This window comes from Cricetulus griseus, assembly GCF_003668045.3.
Source record: "Cricetulus griseus strain 17A/GY chromosome 1 unlocalized genomic scaffold, alternate assembly CriGri-PICRH-1.0 chr1_0, whole genome shotgun sequence".
Taxonomy (NCBI): domain Eukaryota; kingdom Metazoa; phylum Chordata; class Mammalia; order Rodentia; family Cricetidae; genus Cricetulus; species Cricetulus griseus.
In genome coordinates, this window is record NW_023276806.1 from 209,251,950 (window position 1) to 209,275,081 (window position 23,132).

Genomic DNA, 23,132 nt, shown 5'->3' on the forward strand with positions numbered 1-23,132 from the left:
ACCTTTTAAAAAGCCAAATATCTGATTGATTATCAGATTAATTGACCACAAGAAGGTCTGTGCCAACATCAGCAATTGCTCTTCACATACATACTTTCCAAAAATAATTTTGAATAAATCTGGCTTTGGGATACAAGTTATTTTAACATGTAATTTATATTATTATTACTTTTGTATTTAAGACTTAGAAATAGAGATAGCAATTTATTTAGGACTAGTAAAATGAGACTTTGCAAAGAATGAGAGTGGTTGGTTTTTGAGCAAGCTGCTGCATATTACTTATCAAGTGACAGAAAAGTTTGTGTAGAATCTCTTTGAGTACTAGAAAAACAGAGAACTAAATGAGCAGTCTCATAATTTTTTAAGAAAACATTCTTTTTCTTATGTGCATTTGTGGTGTATGTGTGCATACTCTTTCATGTGTGCACACACTTGTGTGTGTGTGTGGTTGTGCATGCTTGCATACATATGCTTGCAGAGGCTCAAGGTTTGGTATGGGAAGTCTTTTATCTCCACCTTGTTCATGGAAGGAGGGTTTCTCCGTTCAACTCGGAGCAAGTAGAGTTGACTAGTCTGCTAGCTGGCTCTGAGGATCCCATTTCTGTCTTTGTAGAGATGGAACTAAAGATGGACTGCCAAGCCCACCTTACATCCTGTGGGTTCTGTGGATCCTAATTCTAGTCACTAGGCTTACATGGCAAGTGCTTTAACCATTGACCCGTCTCTTCCTCCCAACAGACACATCTTGGAACAATAACTCATGTTCTTGCTATTGGAGGTCTTAAAAAGTTGAATGGGATTTTAAAAGGTTCTCTCTCTTCAGTTCCAGATGTGTGAAGTAAGCAGCAGAAAGATAAAATATAACAAAATAAATGAACTCATTTACTGTTTTTAGATATTTTAGATAATGAGGGATTTTTTTTGCCTCTGAATTCCAACTGCCCCAGATAAAAAACCAACATATTTGCATATTTAACTTTAATTTGCTTTATTCATAATTTGAGTTTTTTGATGCAAAATGATTCATGAAAAGTTTCAATAAAAGTTCACTTGAAAATAATCAGTACTATTCAAAAAAGGAAATCATATATATTAGAAATTAAATGTTTTGACATGTAATTATACATAATTGTCTTTAAAAACTATCAACACTTTTTAAAAGGTTAAAGCTTATAATTTATTAAATTGATATTTTATTATTAATTTTTTGACTAATCAATATATCCAAGTATTTAAATCTTAAATTACAAAAATAATATAAAGCCATGAGACTGACTTTCAAAAGTAGCACAATACAATCTCCATAGTCCTGTTAGTGGCAACACTTTGTGGCTATTACCAGGGTATGATGTCTCTTCTGAGGTCAGTTTGAAATGTTCCTTTTGTGACTACCTTAAAAATGTATGAGCTTTACAACTTAGTTACTTGACATGATCATTTGATCTGGTTTGTAATAGAATTCCAATTCAGTCACCCATGCATAATACTGACCAGAATTGGAAATACTGAAAAAATTTTTCTTAATTTTCAATGAATGAAGATTTGACACCCATGAGCATATTTAAGCAAATGACAATCCAGGTTTTGATAATAATTCTGGAATTTGAAAACTTATAGTAATTATAATGTAGAAACTTTTTACATGTCAACTTTTTTTTTAAAGGCCATAGTGAGTATATGTTAAATTAGGGCTCTACAATTGAAAAAGCACAGGATAATATTTTATCGGTCAACAAATTCATATCAGAGAACATCTTGAAGATTTGTAATTGTTAGCTATTAATTTGTATATATGTTTTAGTATTATAAACCCTCACAATTGTTAATTCTCCTATAAGTTTCTCTACATGAGCCACTGTAGTAAAAATTGTACTTAGATGTTAGTTTGTTATAAAAATATTATTAACTAGCACCAGAATTACTTGAAAGTAATTGAAGCATTCATTGGAATGTAGAATACAGATTAAGTTTCTAACTATATGGGAGAAAAAAGTCCAGTAAACAAAAGCAAATACCTGTCTTAAGGTCACAGCCAGATAAACCCCAGTCATAAAACATTTGCTGGGAAAGTTAGAGAGGAAACATAGACAGCTCATTTTACACTGAATTCCAAAGAAGCTGCAAAAGTTCTCATATGTGACAGGCCAATCTTACAAAGAAAGTTACACTGTGGTATCTATGCTTAATTTATATATGAGAACAATTAAGATGATATAAATGTATCAAAACATAAAGCACTTTGATTAGAGGAACACTTGCATTAGGTACAAAATATACAGCAAAATGAAACATCTTGTTAAATATGATTACAGGCTAATAATAACTCAGAGGAACACATTTTCACATTTGTCTTATTATATTTGATAGTTATTATCATAAGTATATGTGTTTGTTACTGCATGAAGTTTCTAGAATGTTTGTATATATTACCTCTCTAGCCTTATGACGCTATCTGTAAAGTAATTTTTAAAAGCATTACTCCTAGAGTAAAAGAAAATAAGAAATCCCATACTTTTATGAGCATTTATGCACAAAATTACTGTAGTATTTGAGAAAATTTCCCCTTGACCATTATCAAGTCATCACTACAAATGCATGTTTTCTACTAAAGCAAAACCTATCTGCTCATAAGTGGAGTGTTGCCAATACTTGTTATAGAACTAGATATGAAATCCTTGGCTTTTATAGGGGAAATCATTATTTATTAAGATCTGTCATTGAACATTTATGAACATGGGTCCCCTCTTGACAGTCTTCTTGATTCTAACAATTGGGCAGTGAAGAGAACAGCAGTGCTTCAGTGTTACATCATCAAGTGCTACAGCATCCAATCATCTGGGCCTGGGTCTCAGTTGTCAGTCTTGACTCAGTTGCATGCTGACAGATGAGAAACAGCGACCTACACTTGTACACAACGGGGCAATGACAACATCTGTCACACTCTTCCATATTGTCTGCACGGAAGGCAGGACCATTAGGCAGGTCTTCACAAAAGGCATTAGGATCCTGGAATGGGGGGAAAGGGAAGTAAAAGCATTGTTAGTGTTACCACTAGCAATTAGTGTTACCAAGGGGACTGACACACATGCATGAACAAATATAATAATGACTTAATTTACTTTAATATGGTTCAACAGTTCAAAATAAATAAATGGACAATGGCCAGAGTGATAAGCAGTGCAAGAGGTAAGCTGTTTAAAAGATAAACAGGCACATAGATGATAAATGTTAATATTCTTTCTGCTGGTTGAATGCTAGTGGAAACGATAAAATAAAAATAAACAGAGCAGTTTATTTCTCTGCCAGATCTCTGCTTTTAAACATTAACCTGGTAGCACTTCCTGTTTCTCTGAGGACCTACTTCCTGCCTGCCTTTCCTGAGGCCTCTCTCCTTGCCTCTCCTCTTAGCCAGGCTGGGTGGGAGCCTCCTTGCTGTGCTTCTAATGTACTGAAACAAACCTCTTCATTTTAAAATTTATGAAAAGGCATGGTACTTAAATCTGTCTTTCCTTCTGGAATATATGCTGAGCTTCACCTTCCATTAAGATTTGAATGGAAATGAATTTAGTATTCTGTCCAGCTTCACATTGTCATCACCATTTATGTCATTAGCTGCTTCGGATAATTATTTTTCATAGGAATTACACTTGCCAATAAGGGCTGTGTGGTGTAGTTCAAAAAGGTGTATTCCCACATTTTGTGTACTTTTTCTCAAGATAGCTTACTATTCTTATATTGCCCAGAAGAACTTTTTGTGTAATCTGAACAGTGTTTGCTGTGAGCACGAAAGTATTGTGAATTTTGGGCACTGGGAACGTGCCCAAAATTCACAATACTTTCTTGGAATCTTTACTATTACCGGTGTGGAGGGTGGAGCATGAAGGTTGGTTTTCTTGTTTTGTTCTTAAAATGTGACTTCACTAAATACTGTTGCATTCAAGCCAAAGGATCAGCAATGATGTGTTTGATGGATATATTTTTAGAACACTGAATTATGCATACTGACCATTTACATAGATTATATTTATGTTATGTTTTGTTGCAACTACTAAATAATTGAAACAATTGTATATGAAAATGAGTTAGGGGTGCTTTTGAACTAAACAGCTGACTAAAAGTTGAGTGATGGCAACAGTTCACTTCTTATTCCACATGCCTCTCACTCAATGTCACTTCCACACAATGCCACAAATTAAAAAGAGACCACAAATATTACAGAGCCAGTTATTGGGGCAAACTTTTATTGCATGTCTCTGAGATTTCCACAAGGTACTGTTATATAACAAACAATATTAGACAGACCCATGCTGAAATCAGAATATATAATGAAAAAATTAACAAAAATAACCTCAAATTAATAGAAGTCTGAAAGTTTGTTAATCAAATCCACTTTACTTTGAATAAATTGTGTTCTTCACTCTTAGGCTAATTCTTCTCTATCTTCATAACCCTTGTATCTCTGGGCTCTAGAAGGTATTTAAATTTTTGAATCAACGAAGTCCAGCTGCCTATGTATAAAGATTTTAGCTCATTGGATATGATGAACACACTGTATTTTCTTCAAATTATTCTCTTTGTGTCAGCTCAACAATCATTGGATATAGAATTTGAGTTTCATTCTCAACATTGTAAATCATTTCTCTTCTAAAACTGCACACAGTTTAGACTGATGATAAATGATAAATGGCTGAACATAGCCAAACAAACGCTTCTCAGGTAAGTCTGTAATCTACAGATTCAGTATGCTGCCATTGGATAAGCAGCCTGAGATCAAGGGTTGTTTTTCATACTAGTGTCTTAAAGACTGTGTTGTCACAGCAATGTGCTGTACTAAAAACAACTAGAATGACAGGCTGTGCACTGTATTTATAGCAACTGGGTGTCTACTTGCATTGTATTCCATGACAATAAGACTATAGATGCCCCAGTCACATTTCTTTGGTTATGATGCATTTCTTTATAGTGAGCTTATTTGTCAAAGTATCAAACAGCATCATCTCACAAATCCTAAAGACCTGAACATTTGACTGAAGGTCCAACATAACCAGATGGTTATATTTTAGTTTTTGTTATTTATTTGGGCAAAGTATCCAAAGTCTAGCTGTAGTGGTGTATAATTGTAGTTCCAGCTCCTGGAAAGGCTAAGGCATGAACTCCTTGTGTCCTGAACTCCTTGTGTCCAGGAGTTCAAGGCCAACCTGAGAAACCATGGTGAGCTGTGTGCTCACAACCAAACAAAACAATTAATAACCCACCAACCAAATACCCCCTAAACAATAACCACAATCAAAACAAAAATCTAAAATCAGATGTGTGGTGATATTGTGACTTGGTTAAAAGCCTCTTTAAAATTTTCTCAGCTTTGGCTAAACAATGAGCAGTCCCTTGTTTAAGAAATATAAAATAAACAACTAAAAAAAGAAAGAAAGAAAAAAAACCCAAGTTTGCTCACATGAGTCCACTCTTCAATAAAGCATCCCATTGATCTGGCTTATCTGTCAGGGGGGAATGTAATACCTTAATAATAAAGCTGTTTCATCAATGCACAAAGTAACAGTTAAGCATAGATTCATAGCTACCTGATGACAACTATGTGATAATTAAATATTAATGTCCCACACGAATGCAATTTGGAAAAACAAACTGAAATTAAATAATACATATCATGAGGCTAAAAGGGAAGGTGAGCTGATGATTCACCAGCGGAAGCCAAACACAAAACTCCTCCCACTCTTGGGAGAGCCAGGTGGAGAGAAGCATCATCTGGGTCATTGTAGTATTGTTAATATCTTTGCACCATTTGACAAATGAAAAATTTCCCCCTTTTCCAATTCTTCCACAGAAGGTGTGGGAAGACCTATAGCATCGTCAATAAATCTGCACTGTGTACTTCCAAAGAGCATCAAAGCCAGCATTTCACAATATGTGATGGAGCCTTTGGTTTTTTTTTTTTCACATTTTTGAAAGTGGAAAGAGAATTGACTTAGGTGGTTCATTGGTGGTTTTAGTTAATGAGGAATGTCCAATTGTGTATGTTGATTTAGGCAAGTGAAAAATCCATACGTGTGGGAATGTCAGATGTGAGATAACTATACCTCTGCTTGTGGACCGCTTTCTGGCAATCTTTTGGCACTTTCAACCTCAAGTGATTAAACTGGTGTTCTTTGTTTATCCTTTGTCCATCTGAATTTATGATTATCTTTTATAAGACTTTTCTTTCAGATTTCTTTCCCTCACCCCCGCCCCGTTTCTCAATTTCTCCATTAGAGTTCAATGGTGCTTTCTCACCATTCAAATCTATATCTAAATCCCCTTCCCAGGCAGTGGGCAAGTTGAAGAAAATTTTGTGTACTTGCCCAGCAAGACTGAGCACCTAATAGACTTAGTGTGCAGAACTGGCTAGAGACTGGAGGAAGTAATGCATTTGATAGCTCTTAATAGTGAACACTGAGACTATATAGGGGTGTGGCAATGCCATGTAACATGAAGAACTATATGGTGTCATCTGAGGTTACATATGCTACAGGACCACCTTGAGGAGCCAACCTGAGAACTATTGTGACACTGTGGATGACTATGAATAAAGTGGTTCACTTTTGGCCTAAAAGCATTTCTTGAAGGAATATACTGTTTCCCTTAAGAAGAGTTTGAGTGCTTAAAATGCTCTATAAAATTTATTATGCGTATTGGATGTGGATAATATTACAGACATCCCACCAATGTTCTCTGGGTTTTTGTATCTCTTTTTGTTGTAACTAGATGTCAGATTCACTTGTGACAGTGAATTGATAATGTCATGGCCATATTTCATTGTTGCATTTCCTTGAGTTTTCATTCATCCACGTTAGGTGTGTAACACCATCATTGTAAACACCTCCCATCTCCCCTGGTTCCATTATTACCATTCTACAGTAAAACGTGAGTGGCCCTGCCCACAGCTGTTTACCAAAGCCTGGCATTCTTGTTTGGTCAGACTGTCAGTGGTGTTCTGCTCTGAGATCACGCTTGTTTCTTGCTTTACCCAAGCACAGATGGTGACTGAATAATAGCAATGAAAGAAAGAAAAGACCTGCCCAGAACCACAGGCACAAGTCACAACAGGGCCTTGAGAGAGCAGCCTGTGGCAGGAAGCAGCCTTCCAGCCCCCACCTCCGCACTCAGCTCAGCCTTCTGCATGGAAGGAAAAATCACACCCAGGAAAGAGGCCCTGGCTTCCTTCTGTTTAAACTCTCAGCTATTATTCTAAAAGACTATTATTCTAAAGAAAGCATGCTTTTGCCCTTCAAGCTTTCTCAGGCCCTGCTATTGCTTGGGAACGAATGCAAGCATTCTCTGCAAACCGTCTTGGGGGCAGGTGACAAATACATCTGTATGCTTTAGAAGGCAGACCCACCCCGTGTGTCCCCTCTCACCAGATGTGCAGACAGCTGAGGGTAGCAAACAGAATCCCTGTAACGAAGGCCAAGGGGATGGCGAGAAACACCGTCAGGAACTTGTAGATCACATATTTGCTGATTTCAAAGAGGGCATGGCTGCAGATCCACACTTTGTCAAAAGAGTGTGTAGTCTCAGGTTCTGCAATCAGATCCTCGAAGCCTAGCTGCAGAGAGACAAGACACAGGGACCCATGCTGTCACCCAACCTGTCTGGAGGGGCGGGGACCGGGGGGGGCAGAGGCACTAGAAGCAGGGAAATCTGTAGGAAAGACGTGGCTAGAGTAGCCCCAGCTTTTCTTAGGGTGGCGGTGGTTACACAGGAGTTGGGACAAACATTCCTGGTTGTGTAGGGAGCCTGAGAGTTGTGTGTCCGGGCCAACGGGGTGCCAATAAGACCAGTGGCCACTGTTGGGGAGGAGTTGAAGGGGCATCTTCCTGCAGAGAGCCACGGACCCACAGCAGCCTCCAGCCTAGGTGACAGCTGGCCTGAAACTCACCTTCAGATGCGAGTTGAGCCGGTGAGGATCCCGATCATGACTCGAGTCCACATACTTCTCGGGATCTGCGTATTCGACACCACTGTGGTGGCTGTAGGCGTCATCGGCCATGAAGAGCTGCACGTCGGCCTTCTCGGTCTCTAGCCCCATCGTGGCTGGCGCTGGGAGAGTGCTTGCCAGAGCCCCAAGGAGCGCGGGGTAGCAAGCAGCCCGATGAGTCACCTCCAGGCTCGGTGGAGCTGAGTAAAAGGGACCTCCTGGGACACTTGGCTAGCAGTTCAGACCAGGGTGCTTAAAGGCAGGCGGATTGGCCAGGGAGATGTTTGAACTGGAGGATGCAGGGTAAGGAATAGGAAAGTCCTCATTCGTCTCCTGGTTCGTTTCGTGTCTTTGGCACCTGCTCCTCAGAGCTATCTTGAGAGAATAAGATGTTAATTCATGCAAAACTTTTATTTGGTCCCACACTCACATTAGGCATCCAATCAGCATTGTTGCTGCATAGTGAGGCTAGGAGCCAAGCATACTGATGGCCAGGTGAGGGACTCACACCAGCCCCTCAGTTTTCCCAGAGTTGGCTATGTGAGACTTTTATTCTAGGAGTTTGCAGCATCATACCTCAAGGAGCAGTCTGCTCTTTCCCCTCCAAACTACAACTAATTCTCGATTTTCCCTTGAGTCGGGATTTTGGTCAAAGAACAGACAGATCTTCAACACCCTCTTAGGAGCAGCGTAAACAGAAGCATAAAACCATGTCATGATACAAGGACGAGCCAGCTGATCATTCTCCGAAGACTTTCAGAAGGGATGAGTTGGCGTAAAGTTTACCAGCTGGTAAACTTACACATTTGCTTTGGGGAAACAGGAACTTAGTGAATATAGATTTAGAACGATGCTTGCAGCTTGCCCAGGGTCCAAGGGATAGTACCAGCTGCACATACCAAATCCGCCGTAGGAATTGGATTCGAAGGGTTCTTTGGAAAAGAAAACTCTATATTGGGAATAATAAAAGTTACAAAAGCAAAACAAACAAAAAATTGGAGCCAAATGGGGAACATTTTGGAGCTAAAATTCTATATCTCTTATAGTTAAATAAAAACAGTGTATCTTTGGCTACTGCAGTGTGTGGACGACAGTGGGGTAGCAATGCAGAATGTCACAGGGTTGAATCCCAGGACCTGGAGGCCCCTCCTCTCTCTCATGTAGTCTTCTTACTCAAACCTCCGGCTACCCCTGCATTTAGACTTATCCTTCTTGGTTTTGTTTAAGTTCCTTCGAATTCAAAGGCCTTACACTTTATGGTTTTTTGGTACTTCACTCTCCTGCATTCATCCAAACAGGCCAACTTTCTGAGAATCAGATAGGGTCTAGATCAGTGGTTCCTAACCAGTGAGTTGTGACCCTTCCACCAAGGGTCTCTTAAGACCATTGGAAAACACAGATATTTACATTATGATTCATTACAGCAGAAAATTACAGTTATGAAGTAGCAACCAAAACAATTTTATGGTTGTGGGCTCACCACAACATGAGGGACTGTATTTGAAGGGTAGCAACATTAGGAAGGTTGAGAACTACTGGTCTAGATGCTGCCTCCAGAAGGCAGGACTCTGCAGGGGAAGCCGTCATGCTGATACCAGGATATGGAAGAGATAGTTTACATCCAATTAATCTTTTGTGAAGCTTACATTTCCTCAAAACTCTAAGATCGTTTATGAAAAGAAGAAAACCACATAGCTGCAGTCTGGGTGGTGACTGAACATCTGGCATAGGGCCTTCGTCCCTTCCAAGTCTTTGGAGTACCTTCACATTTCTGTGCAGTTATTAGGGCAAGTGATAGAACCATTGCAAATAACTGCAGAAGTTTTCAGGCAGTAGAGATAGGAGGCCATTAAGAGGTGAAACTAACATGCCTTTTATTGGGCAGTTTCAGTTACAGATTCATTTGTAAAATTATAGGTATTTATTTTTTAAAAGATGTTCTGAAGCTGAAACTAAAAACAGAACCTGTCCATATTTGGTGAATGCCATATAGAATTTAAAAGAAGAAGAAGACTCACGTGTTGACTTACTGAATATTATCCCTTTATCACTGTTTGGAACTGGATGACACTCTTATTTTAATGACATTCTGGCCCATTTCACTATTTTAATCTAAATCTTTTTAAAGCATTGCTATAAAAATGATTTTGTATATCCTACTAGAATATTCTTAGACTGTGACAGCTGCTATTGTCCTCAGGGGGATTAAACTAGCACAATTCCCATAGCAAAGATGGTCCTATCCCTGCTAACCTCAATAGATTTTCCAAGAAAGAAGAAAGTAGAGGAGATGCACCAGAGTGGAATCCCAATCATACCTTCCAGAGTACCCTCCCACGAGCCTCACAAGCATATTCACTATAAGGAAAGGAACATAACATTTTATATTAAATCCATGCTACTGCTTTCATTTTCTGGCTATCGCATGCCACGGCTTCTAATAAGACAGAGTTTTAGATGGCATATTAAAAGAACGGCGGAGTACAACTTGATCATAGATTAGTATTTGTGAGATAGGATTTTGTTCCTTCATTTTTTCCCCATCACATTGTGTAAGAAAGAAGTTCTTTTTCTGGGTTATTTTACTGTGTTTGTGAAAATGAATATGAATGATCAGTTTTCTTCTCAAATCACACCTATCTTCCAGTGCCCTGCATCGTTCACATACAGCATTAATTATTGGTTATTCAAGGAGAGAAGAATTTCATGGTAACTAAAGCGCTTGGGTTAGAGGAGGCTTGCTCAACCTCCACATTATTGGCATAGTCAGCCAGATCATCCTGTGCTTTGAGGGCTTGTCCCATGGACTGTACAGTGTTTAGCAATGTCCCTGGCTTCTGCCCCACTAGCTGTAGATAATATTGCCCAGACATGACAATCCCAAATGTTTCCAGACATTGCCAAATGTCCCCTGAGAACCCAAGTCACCTTTCCCTGCCTTTCCTGGGTCTGAGAGCCTCTGATTTTGACACTATTGAATAATGTCACGTGAATGAGAAAAATGGAGGCCTCCCTGTGTATTTAGGAAGCCCATGGTTAAGACAAAGTTTCGAATCGTATTAATAACTTATCAGGAACTCCAGTTCTTTATTGTGAAACAGCTTCATGTCTATAAAAACACTAAGTTCAGCATAAAATTACATATACAAATATACAAAAAGTTAATCTTGGAGCTGGGCAGTGGTGGAGCACATCTTTAATCCCCACACTGGGAGGCAGAGGCAGGCAGATCTCTGTGAATTCAAGGTCAGCCTGGTCTACAGAGTGAGTTCCAGGACAGCCAAGCAGCCAAGGCTACACAGAGGAAAGCCTGTCTTGAGAAAAAGAAAGAAAGAAAGTTAAGCTTAATGGTTTTGTCTATTCTTTAACATTTTCAAAGTAACCAGTTATTAAAATTCCAATGCAACATCAGTCATGCATTTCCATCAGGAGACTCCCAGGAAGCAACTTCCAAATCTTGTCTGTTTGCCAAAACTCCTGTATTTTCTTCACAAAGGCATGGCTTGTTTAGATGATTAAATCTGGAAAATCATGGATTAGAGAATGCCTTGATTCTTTATATTTCATCTTAAGACCGTAAGAAATCAGAGATCTTGTGTAAATCCCACCTTTTGAATAATTTCCCAAGTTTTATGTGACTTTAATTGGGGAATCTATGTCCTTGTTAGAAGAACAGTGAGGCATCTGACGATCAGGTTTTCATTTCACTGTCACAGGGACAAAGCTTGAGAAATTTGAAGACACTGTTGCTTCCTGTTTGAACTGAACTCTGCAAGGCACAATGGACTTCGAATAAAGAATTATTCAAATGGCTCTTTACATTTTTTTTCTCACACCTTTTCTTCTCTTCCTCACTTTATCCTTTCTCTCCCTCCCTCCAACCATCCCCCATCTCCTAACAATATACTGAACCCCGTCCCCTGCCTGAAGTTTAAAGGAGCAGATAAAAAAGTATGGGCCATTAAAGTTAGTTCTTCAGTTACCACACTGGGGAAGTGGTGCCAGACACTTAATGAAAATTTCCCCAGTTTTCTTTTTTTCTTATATGCTGCTTGTCTTTTTCTCCCTGTTCCAAGAAAAGTAAGTTTTGCATCAGTGAACCAGGAATTTCTGATTTAATATTGAGACACAGTAGCTTGTTTATAATTGGTGCCAGCTTAACATTTTGTCTGTTTCAAAAGGGACCTCCCCTGCCCAAAAAATGTTGTACACTAGAATGCTGAGAACTGCATTTTATGTGGGAATGCCTGGCTCTTAGAAACAACAGGAGAAAGAGTGTCTGCTTTAGAAGTCTGTATCACCATTGATGGTCATAGGATAGGTCACTCTCATTCAGAACAATGCAAGATGATTAATTTTAGCATTATTTTATCCTGTTTTCCATAAGTAAAGGATGTTCCTGTTTACCCTTCTAAGTATCTCATTGATTTCTGGAGAACTGTGTATATTAAATAGTCATCTCTAAAGGACTTGGATGTTTTATCTTTCCGGAACATGAAGTAGGAACTCATTAACCTACGGTGAGCACTAAATTTAAGTTCACTTTTAAGAAGCCCAGTTTTCTCTATGTGCAGGTGGGATCCCGCTTTCTGCAACACTGGGTGTTGTCTTTTCCGAAAATTAACAATGGGTCATGAAGTTGTTTTCTTGATTTGAGGTTAAACAGTTTTGTTATATTTATTTACTAATTTTATATGTGCATGCCACGGCCTATCTATGGTGGTCAGAGGACAATCTGAGGGGCTTGGCATCTCTTCCTCCACAATGTATGTTCCAGGATGGGAATCTGGTTGTTAGATTGGGTAACAAGTGCTTTAAACCACAGAACCATCCACAGCGCTTGACTTAAGATTTTATTTTAGACAAACATCTCAGATTTCAGGCTTGTGTCGTGTAATAATAATAATTTTTCTTTGTGTGTGTGTCCATGTGTGTGCATGCATGTGTGTGCTGTATGCATGTCTGTGTGTAGGTACACTTGCCTCTATGTGAACTTGTGGAGGCCAGAGATTGGGACCTACTACCTTCCTCTATTGCTTTTCACTTTGTTCTTTTGAGATGGTGAACCTGGAACTCACCATTTTGGCGAGACAGGCTAGCTAGTCTTTCAAGATCCACCCATCTTTGCCTCCCTAGCCCTAGGCTTATGATGCCCAGATTTCATATGGCTGCTGGGATCTGAACTGAAGTTTGAATGCTTGTACAGCAAGCAGTTTACCTCTATGTAGGTTATGTCCCCCTTGCAGTGATCACATAGGACACAAGATCAACTTAAGGAAGAGCTGACTTTGGCTCACAGTTAGAAGGTAATGTCTATGGCGGTGAAGAAGACATGGTGCAAGGAATTTGAGGCAACTGGTTACACTGAGTCCACAGCAGGGAAAGAATGATGAATGCTGTGAATGTGTGATGAATCTCACATTCGCCATTTTACTCAGCCTGGGACTGCAACTCATGGAATGGTCCTGCCCACAGTTAAGATGGAGCTCCCTACTTCAATTCACCTAATCTAGATAATCTCTCTGGGGCTTGCCCAGAAGTTCACCCAATCTATTCATGCCTTACAAACATGCCCTGAGGCGTACATACCTCCTAGGTGATCCTAGATCCAGTCAAGTTGACAGTCAAAGCCACCATAGCATGGACGCATCTCCCCACCCCCTTGTTTTCTATTATTTACAGATACTTTTCAGCTTTCATTTAGAATTAATGCCAATTTGTAAAAATTACATGTCTAGTGTACATTAGCTAAGATAGGACAGGGCAACCCCACCCGCCCCTCACAGTTTAAAGGATGGCAAAGAGAAAAGAAGATGGCAAGAAAAGTTCCTTTTAAATTTTAACCTCATCACCTATTTTCAACAGAGAAATACAGTCACAAGTACAGAGTGCTCCCACCTGACTCCTGTAAAGGATGCCCATTAGACATCCTTCAGCTCATAAAGGAATCATTTGTGAGCCAAGAGTAAAGGGAATCCAGTTCTGCTGGGCAAATAGAAGTCTGGGATGCAGCCAAGAGGGCTGGGCAGAAGAATTTTTAGATTAGGTTTTCCTCTCAATAAATATCTGGGAAGAATTTTGGTTCCAGAGTTTGTTACTTTTTAAATATATCTGTATATTTCTATTCCTTAGTGTCATGAAACTGTAAGGCAGATTTTTATAATATGTAAAGGCATACAAATAGGAAATCTAGGTGTCTGTATTTATTCTTTGTGGCCCTCAAAAGCATAGTTATCCCTCAAACCACCTGCCAAATGCTTGTTAAGTTCTCAATCTCTCATTTAAAACAGCTCCAGGATTGGATAGAAAAGGAGATAAAAATGAGGTTTTTCTGTTATATTTCCTACAGGACTATTGAGAGTCGTATGTGTGTTGATAAGGCAATGTTTCTCTAGTTAACCAATTAGAAAATGTATGCAAATTGTACTGTAAAGTAGTTTTAGTAAATGCTTGTATTTTCTTTTTGTAAGGAAAATAAGAAGGGGGAGAGGAGGAGGAAATCATTGGAGAATTAAGAACAGGCAAAAGTTAGGAGAAACACCAAAGTTCTCATTGGAATAGCATTTGTTTCTATAAAGCCTGTATTTATATTGCCATTTCACTTTCAGGGAGTGATAATAATTGTTTTCAAACAGAATTGCTTCTCCCTATAGTGAGTGAATGTGAAATTCGGATTGTCACAACCAGTCTCTAGTCATTCATGTAATTACTCAGTTTAATAAAAAGCACATCCTTTCCCTATTAAAAACCATTGTCCTTGGGAGCTCTTGGATAAACAGGACACTGGAAATAAACCTAGATAGTAAAACAACTGTTGTCCTGAAAGACTGCGCACTGCTTTATTTGGAAGCAGTAGAATTTGCAGAATGTTGCTGTAAAGGGCATGTTACTCAAATGACTTGGCTCTGAAGACTTTTATTATGAAAGCAAAGTATTTTCTGAAGGAGTAGAGCACAATTAGCTAAATGTTTGGGTCAAAAAATAGAGTTATTATTTTATAATTTTGGAAAAGCTTTGTCTATTTCTCTGTTGTATTGTAATTTTTTTGTGTGTGTGTGTGAGACAGGGTTCCTCTATGTAACTCTCACTGTCCTGGAACTCACTATGAAGGCCAGGCTGGCCTCAGACTCACAGAGATCTGCTTGCCTCTGCCTCCTGAGTGCTGGGATTAGAGGTGCATGCCGCCTTGCCCAGCTTCTATTTATTTTCTTCTTCTTTTATTATCAGCCTTCTTTTATTAAAGCTTCATTTATTAAAGCTTTATTTTCTTCTTTTATTATCAGCCTTCTTTTATTAAAGCTTCATTTATTAAAGCTTTATTTTCTTCTTTTATTACCAGCCTTCTTTTATTAAAGCTTCACACGAGAGAAACATTTAATTCTGTCCTTCTTCTTTCCTTTGTCCTTCTTCAGGGTCCCTGTTTCTTCCTAAGACGTTGCTTTTCCAATCATAGTCTGGCCAAGTCACAACATCTCAGAGTTGGGAAGAACTTAGAACCTTAGAGCAGTGCCCTTCCTACCATGCCCTATTATATGCTGTGCTGAAATATCACAACAATGAGAAGCTAGCTCATAAAGCAAACCAAAGAGAAGGTTTTAGAAAATTCTGTTACTTTGTGTCAGCATCTAGCTATGTACAAAAAGAAAAGCTATCTATCTATCTATCTATCTATCTATCTATCTATCTATCTTATATATCTATCTACTATCTACCTATGAATCTATCATCTATTTTTTAATTCTGCCTTTGCTTTTCAAAGAACATAAGTAATAAAGTTCAGCTTCCAGTTTGTGAAGGTGAGTGTTCTAGCTAAGCTACTTCATTTATTTCAGTTGTTCTTCGTGTGTCATGGTTTCCAATCTTATGATCTCCTTTCTTTTGTAACCTATTCCAATGGGTCAAAAATCAGACTCAAAGTAAAAACACTTGGTCTGGGTCTGAACAGCTAGGAGTAACATCATAAGATTATCTCACTTTCTTTTTATTGCTCTATAGACTGGCTTTTGGTTGCCCATTATAGTTTTGATTCAAATCAATCTGGTGGAAACTTAATCTCTGTTTTCTCTTACTTTAGTTAGGTCACACTACAAATGTGATATTAGTAGTTTATGCCTATGTCTTAAGAAGTCAGTTAAGGCATTTCTCTTAAATTTCATCACTTTCTGGGTTATTGTCTTGCTTGTGATGCTGTGTCGTACACATTTCTTTCCCGTCAGTCTGCTTACATGTTTACCCATAGTCACTGATGGAAGATGATTCAATGGAAGGTAGAATACATTAGAGTTGAGAAGAGTTACGCAGCATTCCAATTTGATTGCTAGATATACTATCTGTGTGCCGACAGCTTCTAAATGTAAAATTCTACCTGTGCTCTCAAACTTCAAAGATATATGCTGTTGATAACCTTGCTATTTCAAATTTCATGTCTAGAAATGCTAGCATTTAGTTTCTATCCCCAAATCAACTCTCTATCGCTCTGATAACACAGTTGGTTGAAATTTAAACTAAGGAATCAATTTTAATGTCCACAAGAAGCTCATTGCTCCCTGATCCATGGGTCTGTTAGTTCAGTCTCCCAAATCTGAATTCCAAGTTTCCACCTTCTTCCATTTGGCTTCTTCTTCCTGGTCTCAGTTCAGATCACCAAACCAGCTCTCACAAATTGCTTCCTCCACCCAAAATCCAGTGGCCCTTGCAACATACACAGATGAAAACATATTCTTATTAGACATATTATATATGCATATAAAAGGGACCAGATCATAAATATACAGCTCGATGGATTATCACAGAGAAAATTTATTCTATACCCTCTATTCAAATGAAGACAGAATGTCACCAAATGTAGAAGCTTATTGCATGCCCATCTTTGTCACTCTACCCTCCTCTCTTCATTCATGTAACTCTAAGCCTAAACTTTCTTTTTTAAAAAATTATTTTATTTGAATTAGAAACAATATTATTTGAATATCAATTTCATGTCCCTCTCTTTCCCATTCTCCCATTCCCCCCAACGACTTCCCCATCCCACCCCCATCCACTCCCCAGGGAGAGTGAGGCCTTCCATGGGGATCATCAAAGTCTGTCACATCATTTGGGGCAGGGCCTAGGCCCTCCACTGTGTAGTTAGGCTGAGAGAATATCTCTCCATGGAGGAATGGGCTCCCAAAGTCCATTTGTGCACTAGGAATAAATGCTGGTTCCATCACAAGAGGTCTCTTAGACTGCCCAGGCCTCCTAACTGTCAACCGAGTTCAGGGGGCTGCTCGAACTCACAACCTTGCCATCACCCACACATATATGGCTGTATAAGTACTGCACTCTAACCGATTGTGCCACTGGAGCATAAGCCTAAACTTTCATATAACACATTATCTTTATCTGCTTAAATATATATATATATATATATATATATATATATATATATATATACACATATATATATGAATAGTTTTGCTCACTTTTCTTTTCTCTTTTGTTTAGATCACTTCAGAACCTACAACTGTAAAATTCACCTATGTTGTGTATCAGAGTGGCATTTTCATTTTATCTTATGCCATTGTTATGTAGCCTGCTATTGTATGAACAAACAGCAAATTATTTTTCCATTTCAAAAATGTTGAAATGTTGGTGGTTTCCTGTTTGGGGTGATAAGACATACTACTTTATTGACATTTCTGAATATGTTCTTTGCTGAAGATCTATACACATTTATTGAGATATAAAGTTGAGAAGATTTTGTTAAGGGACAAATGTATTCAATTGTAGTGACACAGGAACTTACATCTTCACTGTCTTAATGATGACTATGAGATTAGGGGATGACTAACTGCACACAAAATTCTGATTTTTAAAGTTATATGATTTTGAAAACTTACAAATATTAGATACTTCAACAGCACAGAAGACATTAAGGTTACCTATGTCTAGAGTAAAAAGTGAAACATTCCTGTTATTTTATAGAGCTCATGTGGTAGATGAAAAACAGGATCTAGTGCTGACTTGAGACAGATATTCATGCCGAAGGACGGACTGCTCACTGGCAAACATCATAGCAAACACGAGAGCCAAAATAATCAGCCTTACTTAAATATCCTTTTGGGGAATGGAAAATGCATTCTCATTCTACTTCCTTCCTTGGAAGAGACAATATGAATGTCAGAAAAGCCATATTGCCTTACAAATAGCTTTTAATCTAGCTTCTGAGCCAGCAGATTTGGTTTTTGAATTAAGACATTCTCTCTCCCAATTCTTCACTTATGACCCTATTTCTCTTGCCTTTTCAATCTCTTCATTCTAGTTTTCACCTGTTGGCTGCCATCTGGAGACGTGGTTATTCCTTTTACCTTAACCACACAGAACTTGAAAGTAAAAATCCATTGCACATACAGATATCTATGGTTTTGAGGCACTGTGGTGGTGGAGGAGTAGGTGTCTAAGTCTGAGTGATGCTGGTTAACCTTCATGCTGTAAACCTAGTGTCAGTCTGTCTTCAGATTCAAACTGAAGAAGTTTGAAAGTGAAAAGTGACATTTGGTAACTACATCAGATGAACGGCCTGCATGAAGATTGTCCTGGGGAAGCTGGTGCTGTTGCTGCCCTAGTGTAGTAAGTGTCTACATCCTTTTCCTCCAGGGGTGGGGCATGCTGGATCCTCTAACCTGTGTGTCTTAAAGAGGCGAGGATTTTCAAGAGAGCAAGGAGAGGAGAAATCCCCTCCTAATTATTATATAGAAGAAATAACATGGGGCATTTTAACTGTTACTCAGCTGCTTTTATCCTTGCATTCTCATGGTGAAAGGGCATAAAATTAAACACCATAGCTCTAGAAATCCATATTTAAGACATTATATGTGTCACTGATGCTTTTTCTCTGAGTACGTTTACATTTGATCTTGTGAATAATTTAGTGAATTGGGTACTGTTGTGCTTAGATGAAGAACCGATGCTCTGAAGGGTTTTTAGGTTTGACAAGCCTCTATGGTTATTAAATGTTAGGTCCTGATGTAAGCCCAATATCTAGTCTCTAGGCCAGCCAGAGATGCATTGCCTGAATTTGAAAGGAAACTTGTCCTAAAATATTTAAGGCATGTTTCCTTCTGTGATATGCTACATTTTAGTTTTGATACAAGCAAGGTGTTATGATTCAAGAAACAGTTCAAGGCTAGAACTCACCAGCCCTTCATCCCATGCATGTGGAATGGTCATTCTCAAACATTGTCCTGTAATATGGTTCCCTGACTGCTAAAATTATCTTGAACAGTCTTGTTTTAATTCTCTCTAGGCAGACTATGATGCTATGTAAGTTATGGCAGTCTATCCAAAATAGCATTAATTTCCAGCTGTGGTTAAAATGTATTTCAAAGGAAAATACCAAGTAAATTGTGTACCCATTAACTGCCTAGGATTATAGTTTAGTGAATTTTTTGGTTGATGATGTAAGAAAGGTCGAATTAATAAAAGAAAGAGAGTTGGAGTTTAATAGGACACTGTTATTCTTCACATATGAGGTAACTTGTTAGCAGATAACATAATTTAACTGTGTCACAGAGTTTCCTTTGCTATGATGAAACACCATGGCAAAAGCAGCTTGGGGAAGAAGGGTTTATTTGTCTTATACTTCTAACAAAGGAAAACGAGGGGAAACTGGTGGACAATGTTCTAACTCAGTGGGAGTGGCACATGCCTTTTTGAGAGGAGTGGTTGACCTGGAGAACTGGCCAGGAAACCAGCCACCCACGTGGCTGCAGGTTTTTTTGAACAGCTCTGAACTGCTTCAGAAAAAATAAGAACTGAAAAAGCCAAGAGAATGTATATGCCTTACAAGTTCAAAAGAATGTGCTAAGTGAAGCTTGGGTTCTACTCAAAAAATAATAGACACATTTAACTTCCTTTAAAAACCAATTTATTGAGCAAAAACTTCACATACAAGATAATTTCTTGCCAATCTAACTGTTTTTAGGCTATTCACAGAGCTATGTAGCTGTTATCATAGTAGAGTTTAGAATGCTTTAACTATGTGGCTCTACTGCTTAATTGCATACGCTGCCTGTCTTGTAGAACATTTCAAATACCCTCTGAAGAGAACCTGCACCTATTAGATATTATGTCTTGACCAGTTCCCATTCAGCCACAGCATTCCTGAGCAACCGTTAAGCTGTTCTCTGCCTCCACAATTTGCCTACTCCAGGCATTTAATATAAACAAAATCATGTAATTTATGATGGTTTGTGTGTGGCACCTTTCACTTAGCACAGTTTCCCAGGTCTTTTCTTGCTGCATCATAAAGTCAGCACTATTCCCTGTGTTCCCGAATATCATCCCTCTCAATCGTGTTGTCTACCCATTGGTTAATAAAAATTTGGATTACTTGGCATTTTGGTTATAATTAATTATGCATAATAATTGTAATTAATATTGTTGTGAACATTTGCATGCAAGTTTCTGAATAGATATGTTTTCATGGCACTTGGATCTGTACCTAGGTTTGGAGTGCTGGGTCCTACAGGGACTCTGTGTTTAACCTCTGGAGAAGCTGCCAGACTGTTCTGCAATTTGATGAAATCACTTTTTCATTTTTCACTATTTATGGCAGTGTCCGAGAACACCTGCTTCTGCACATCTCTGTTAATATGTGCTTTTATCTGTCTTTTTTGTATGCACACTAGTGCATGTGAAATGGTATTTACATGTTCTTGAAACATAATTATCACTTTCTTTTATTTTGATTCAAGATGTTTGCCTCTATATGACATTTGGACTTTTAAATTAAAAGTTTAAGAGTTTTAAACTAAAACTTTTTCTTTTCCTGTGTAATTTTCAGCTTATTTCACATGACTAATAACTCCTAGTACGTCTTTTTGTTAAATTTATCACATGGCCATTGAGTTACAGTCACAGCCTTTCTAATTGTATCTGCTCTAGAGCTAATGTACTTCATAGCTTTGCTTCATAAAAGGTTGTAACTTGCACAGAATCATTTGTGGCTCCTATCTTGAGACCCTTGTCAGTGGCACATGCCTGTAACATTTGGAAGGTTGAGGCAGAAGAATCATTGTGAATTCAAGGCTAGCCTGGGTTACACAGTGACTTCCACACTTGCCTAGGACTGAATAAGATCCTGTCTGAAGCAACAACAACAACAAAATCATGTCTGAAGAATCTGTAATTGAAGTTAGATGGAGTAATTATTTCAAGAGATATATAGGGACAAACCATTTTTTGCCAAGTAAATAGTTTGTCATATATTTGCTCATGTATTTATAAAAATTGATAAAGTACATGATTGTGGCATCTAGCTGGTGAGATGTTTATATCACACTGGCTTTGTTTAAAAGTAGTGTTAGTATTTATAATTTACATTATAATTTATACTCTGGAAATCACATTCCATGAAGCCTTTTAAACTGTAGTGAAGAAGGCATTTTCTGTCGCCTTATAAGCTTACAGAGGGTCACATGCCTCCTTCCAAATCTTTTCAGAGACTGTTAAAAAAGGAAGAAGGATATTGCTGTGGACTTCTTCCCAGCCCCTCCTGTTTCATTTTATATAGCTTACTTTCCTTTTTGTGCTATTTTTGACACTAATTTGGGAGCTGATTATATCTAGAAATTTTGGCAGGGTCCTGAGGGTGGTGGGACATGTACTGGATCCCTAAGCACATACTCCGTGTAACTTCAATTCCAGACTCTGGAGTGATGTGATTTGTTGTTGCTGTTGCTGTTGCTTTTAAGACAAGATCTCACTCTAACCTAGGGAAGCCTGCAAATGTAATCCAGGCTAGCCATGAACTCATACTGATGCTTCTGTCTTCCAGTGAGTGCTACACCAAGCCTACTTCCTTACTTCTCAAAAATTTTAGGAGCTCTCAGTTTCTCTTCCTTCCTTCCTTCCTTCCTTCCTTCCTTCCTTCCTTCCTTCCTTCCTTCCTTCCTTCCTTCCTCCCTCCCTCCCTCCCTCCCTCCCTCTCTCTCTCTCTTTCTTTCTTTCTTTCTTCTCCCTCTCTATCCCTTCTTTCCCCCCTCTCTCCATTTCTTTCTGTTTTGTTTTTTTTTTGTTTTTCTTTTTTTTTTTTGCAACAGGGCTTTTCTGTGTAGCCCTGTCTGTCCTGGAACTCACTCTGCAGACCAGGCTGGCCTTGAATTCACAGAGATCCACCTGCCTCTGCCTTCCAAGTGTTGGGAGGTGTGTGCCAGCACAACCCAGCCATTTATTTCTTTTAAAGCCATTATTTTATTTATTATTTGGGGATGTCATGCACATGTACAATGTATTTAGATCCTATCCGAACCTCTAATTCCCCACAGACCGCCCACAACATATCCCCCTGCCTACTTCATGCCTCTCTTTTTCTGCTTTTTAAATTTCTCACTGAGTCCATGTAGAGCTGCCTATTTGTGCATGACAGATAGGTGTGGGCTCATCCACCAGAGCATGGGCAGCCTACTACTGGTGCCAACCCCACCGACAATGACCCTTCCTTCTCAGGCAGCAATCAGCCTCCAGTAGTTCCTCAGCTAGGTGTGGGGTCTCCTATACCCTCTCCTGACCACATTGGGATTCTGACTGGCTTGATTTTGTGCTGGTCACCATAGATGCTGTGGGTTCATGACTGCAACAGGATGCAATGCCCAGAGGACAGTGTATCCAAGTCCCCTCCTTACCTTTCTGCTCTTATGTTTACTCCATGATCTCTTCAGAAACGTTCCTGGAACATTGGATTGGGGGAGTTGATAGACATGGCCTATTTAGGGCCACAGAATCACAAATTATCCCCAAGACTTTCACTGGGCCATCCTCCAAGTCCTAGTCATGTGCTTTTGATGGTTGCAGATCTGTGTGTGCCACAAGAGCTATCGGCAAGCTGTTTTCCAGTCTGAGATAGATTTCCCTCTGTTCTGCAGTCAAAGCCTACAGTGGTTTTCAACAGTTTGGTCTAATCAATAGCTAGGAAATGTAATCCACCCAGAAGCCCATCAACTGATGAATAGGTGAGGAAGATGTGGTCCATATACACATTGAAATTCTTTTCAGCTGCTAAAACAACTGAAATGACAAAATCACAAATAAATGTACGAAACTGGGGGAAAATTTCCCAAGTGAGGTAATGGAGGCTCAGAAAGACAAATACTGCATGTTTGCTCTTTCAGTTGGATCCTAC

General features: G+C 38.8%; 1 protein-coding gene across 1 annotated transcript; it reads right to left on the reverse strand.

Annotated features, from left to right (window-relative positions):
- Positions 1-1,311: 1,311 nt before the first annotated feature.
- Positions 1,312-8,103, reverse strand: Cav2 (caveolin 2). The gene is made up of 3 exons (XM_027389937.1): positions 7,934-8,103; positions 7,413-7,600; positions 1,312-3,006 (listed from the first exon to the last, which is right to left on the reverse strand). Exons 1-3 carry the CDS (start codon positions 8,081-8,083, stop codon positions 2,856-2,858), a joined length of 489 nt encoding a protein of 162 aa, XP_027245738.1. The 5' UTR covers positions 8,084-8,103; the 3' UTR covers positions 1,312-2,855.
- Positions 8,104-23,132: the final 15,029 nt, after the last annotated feature.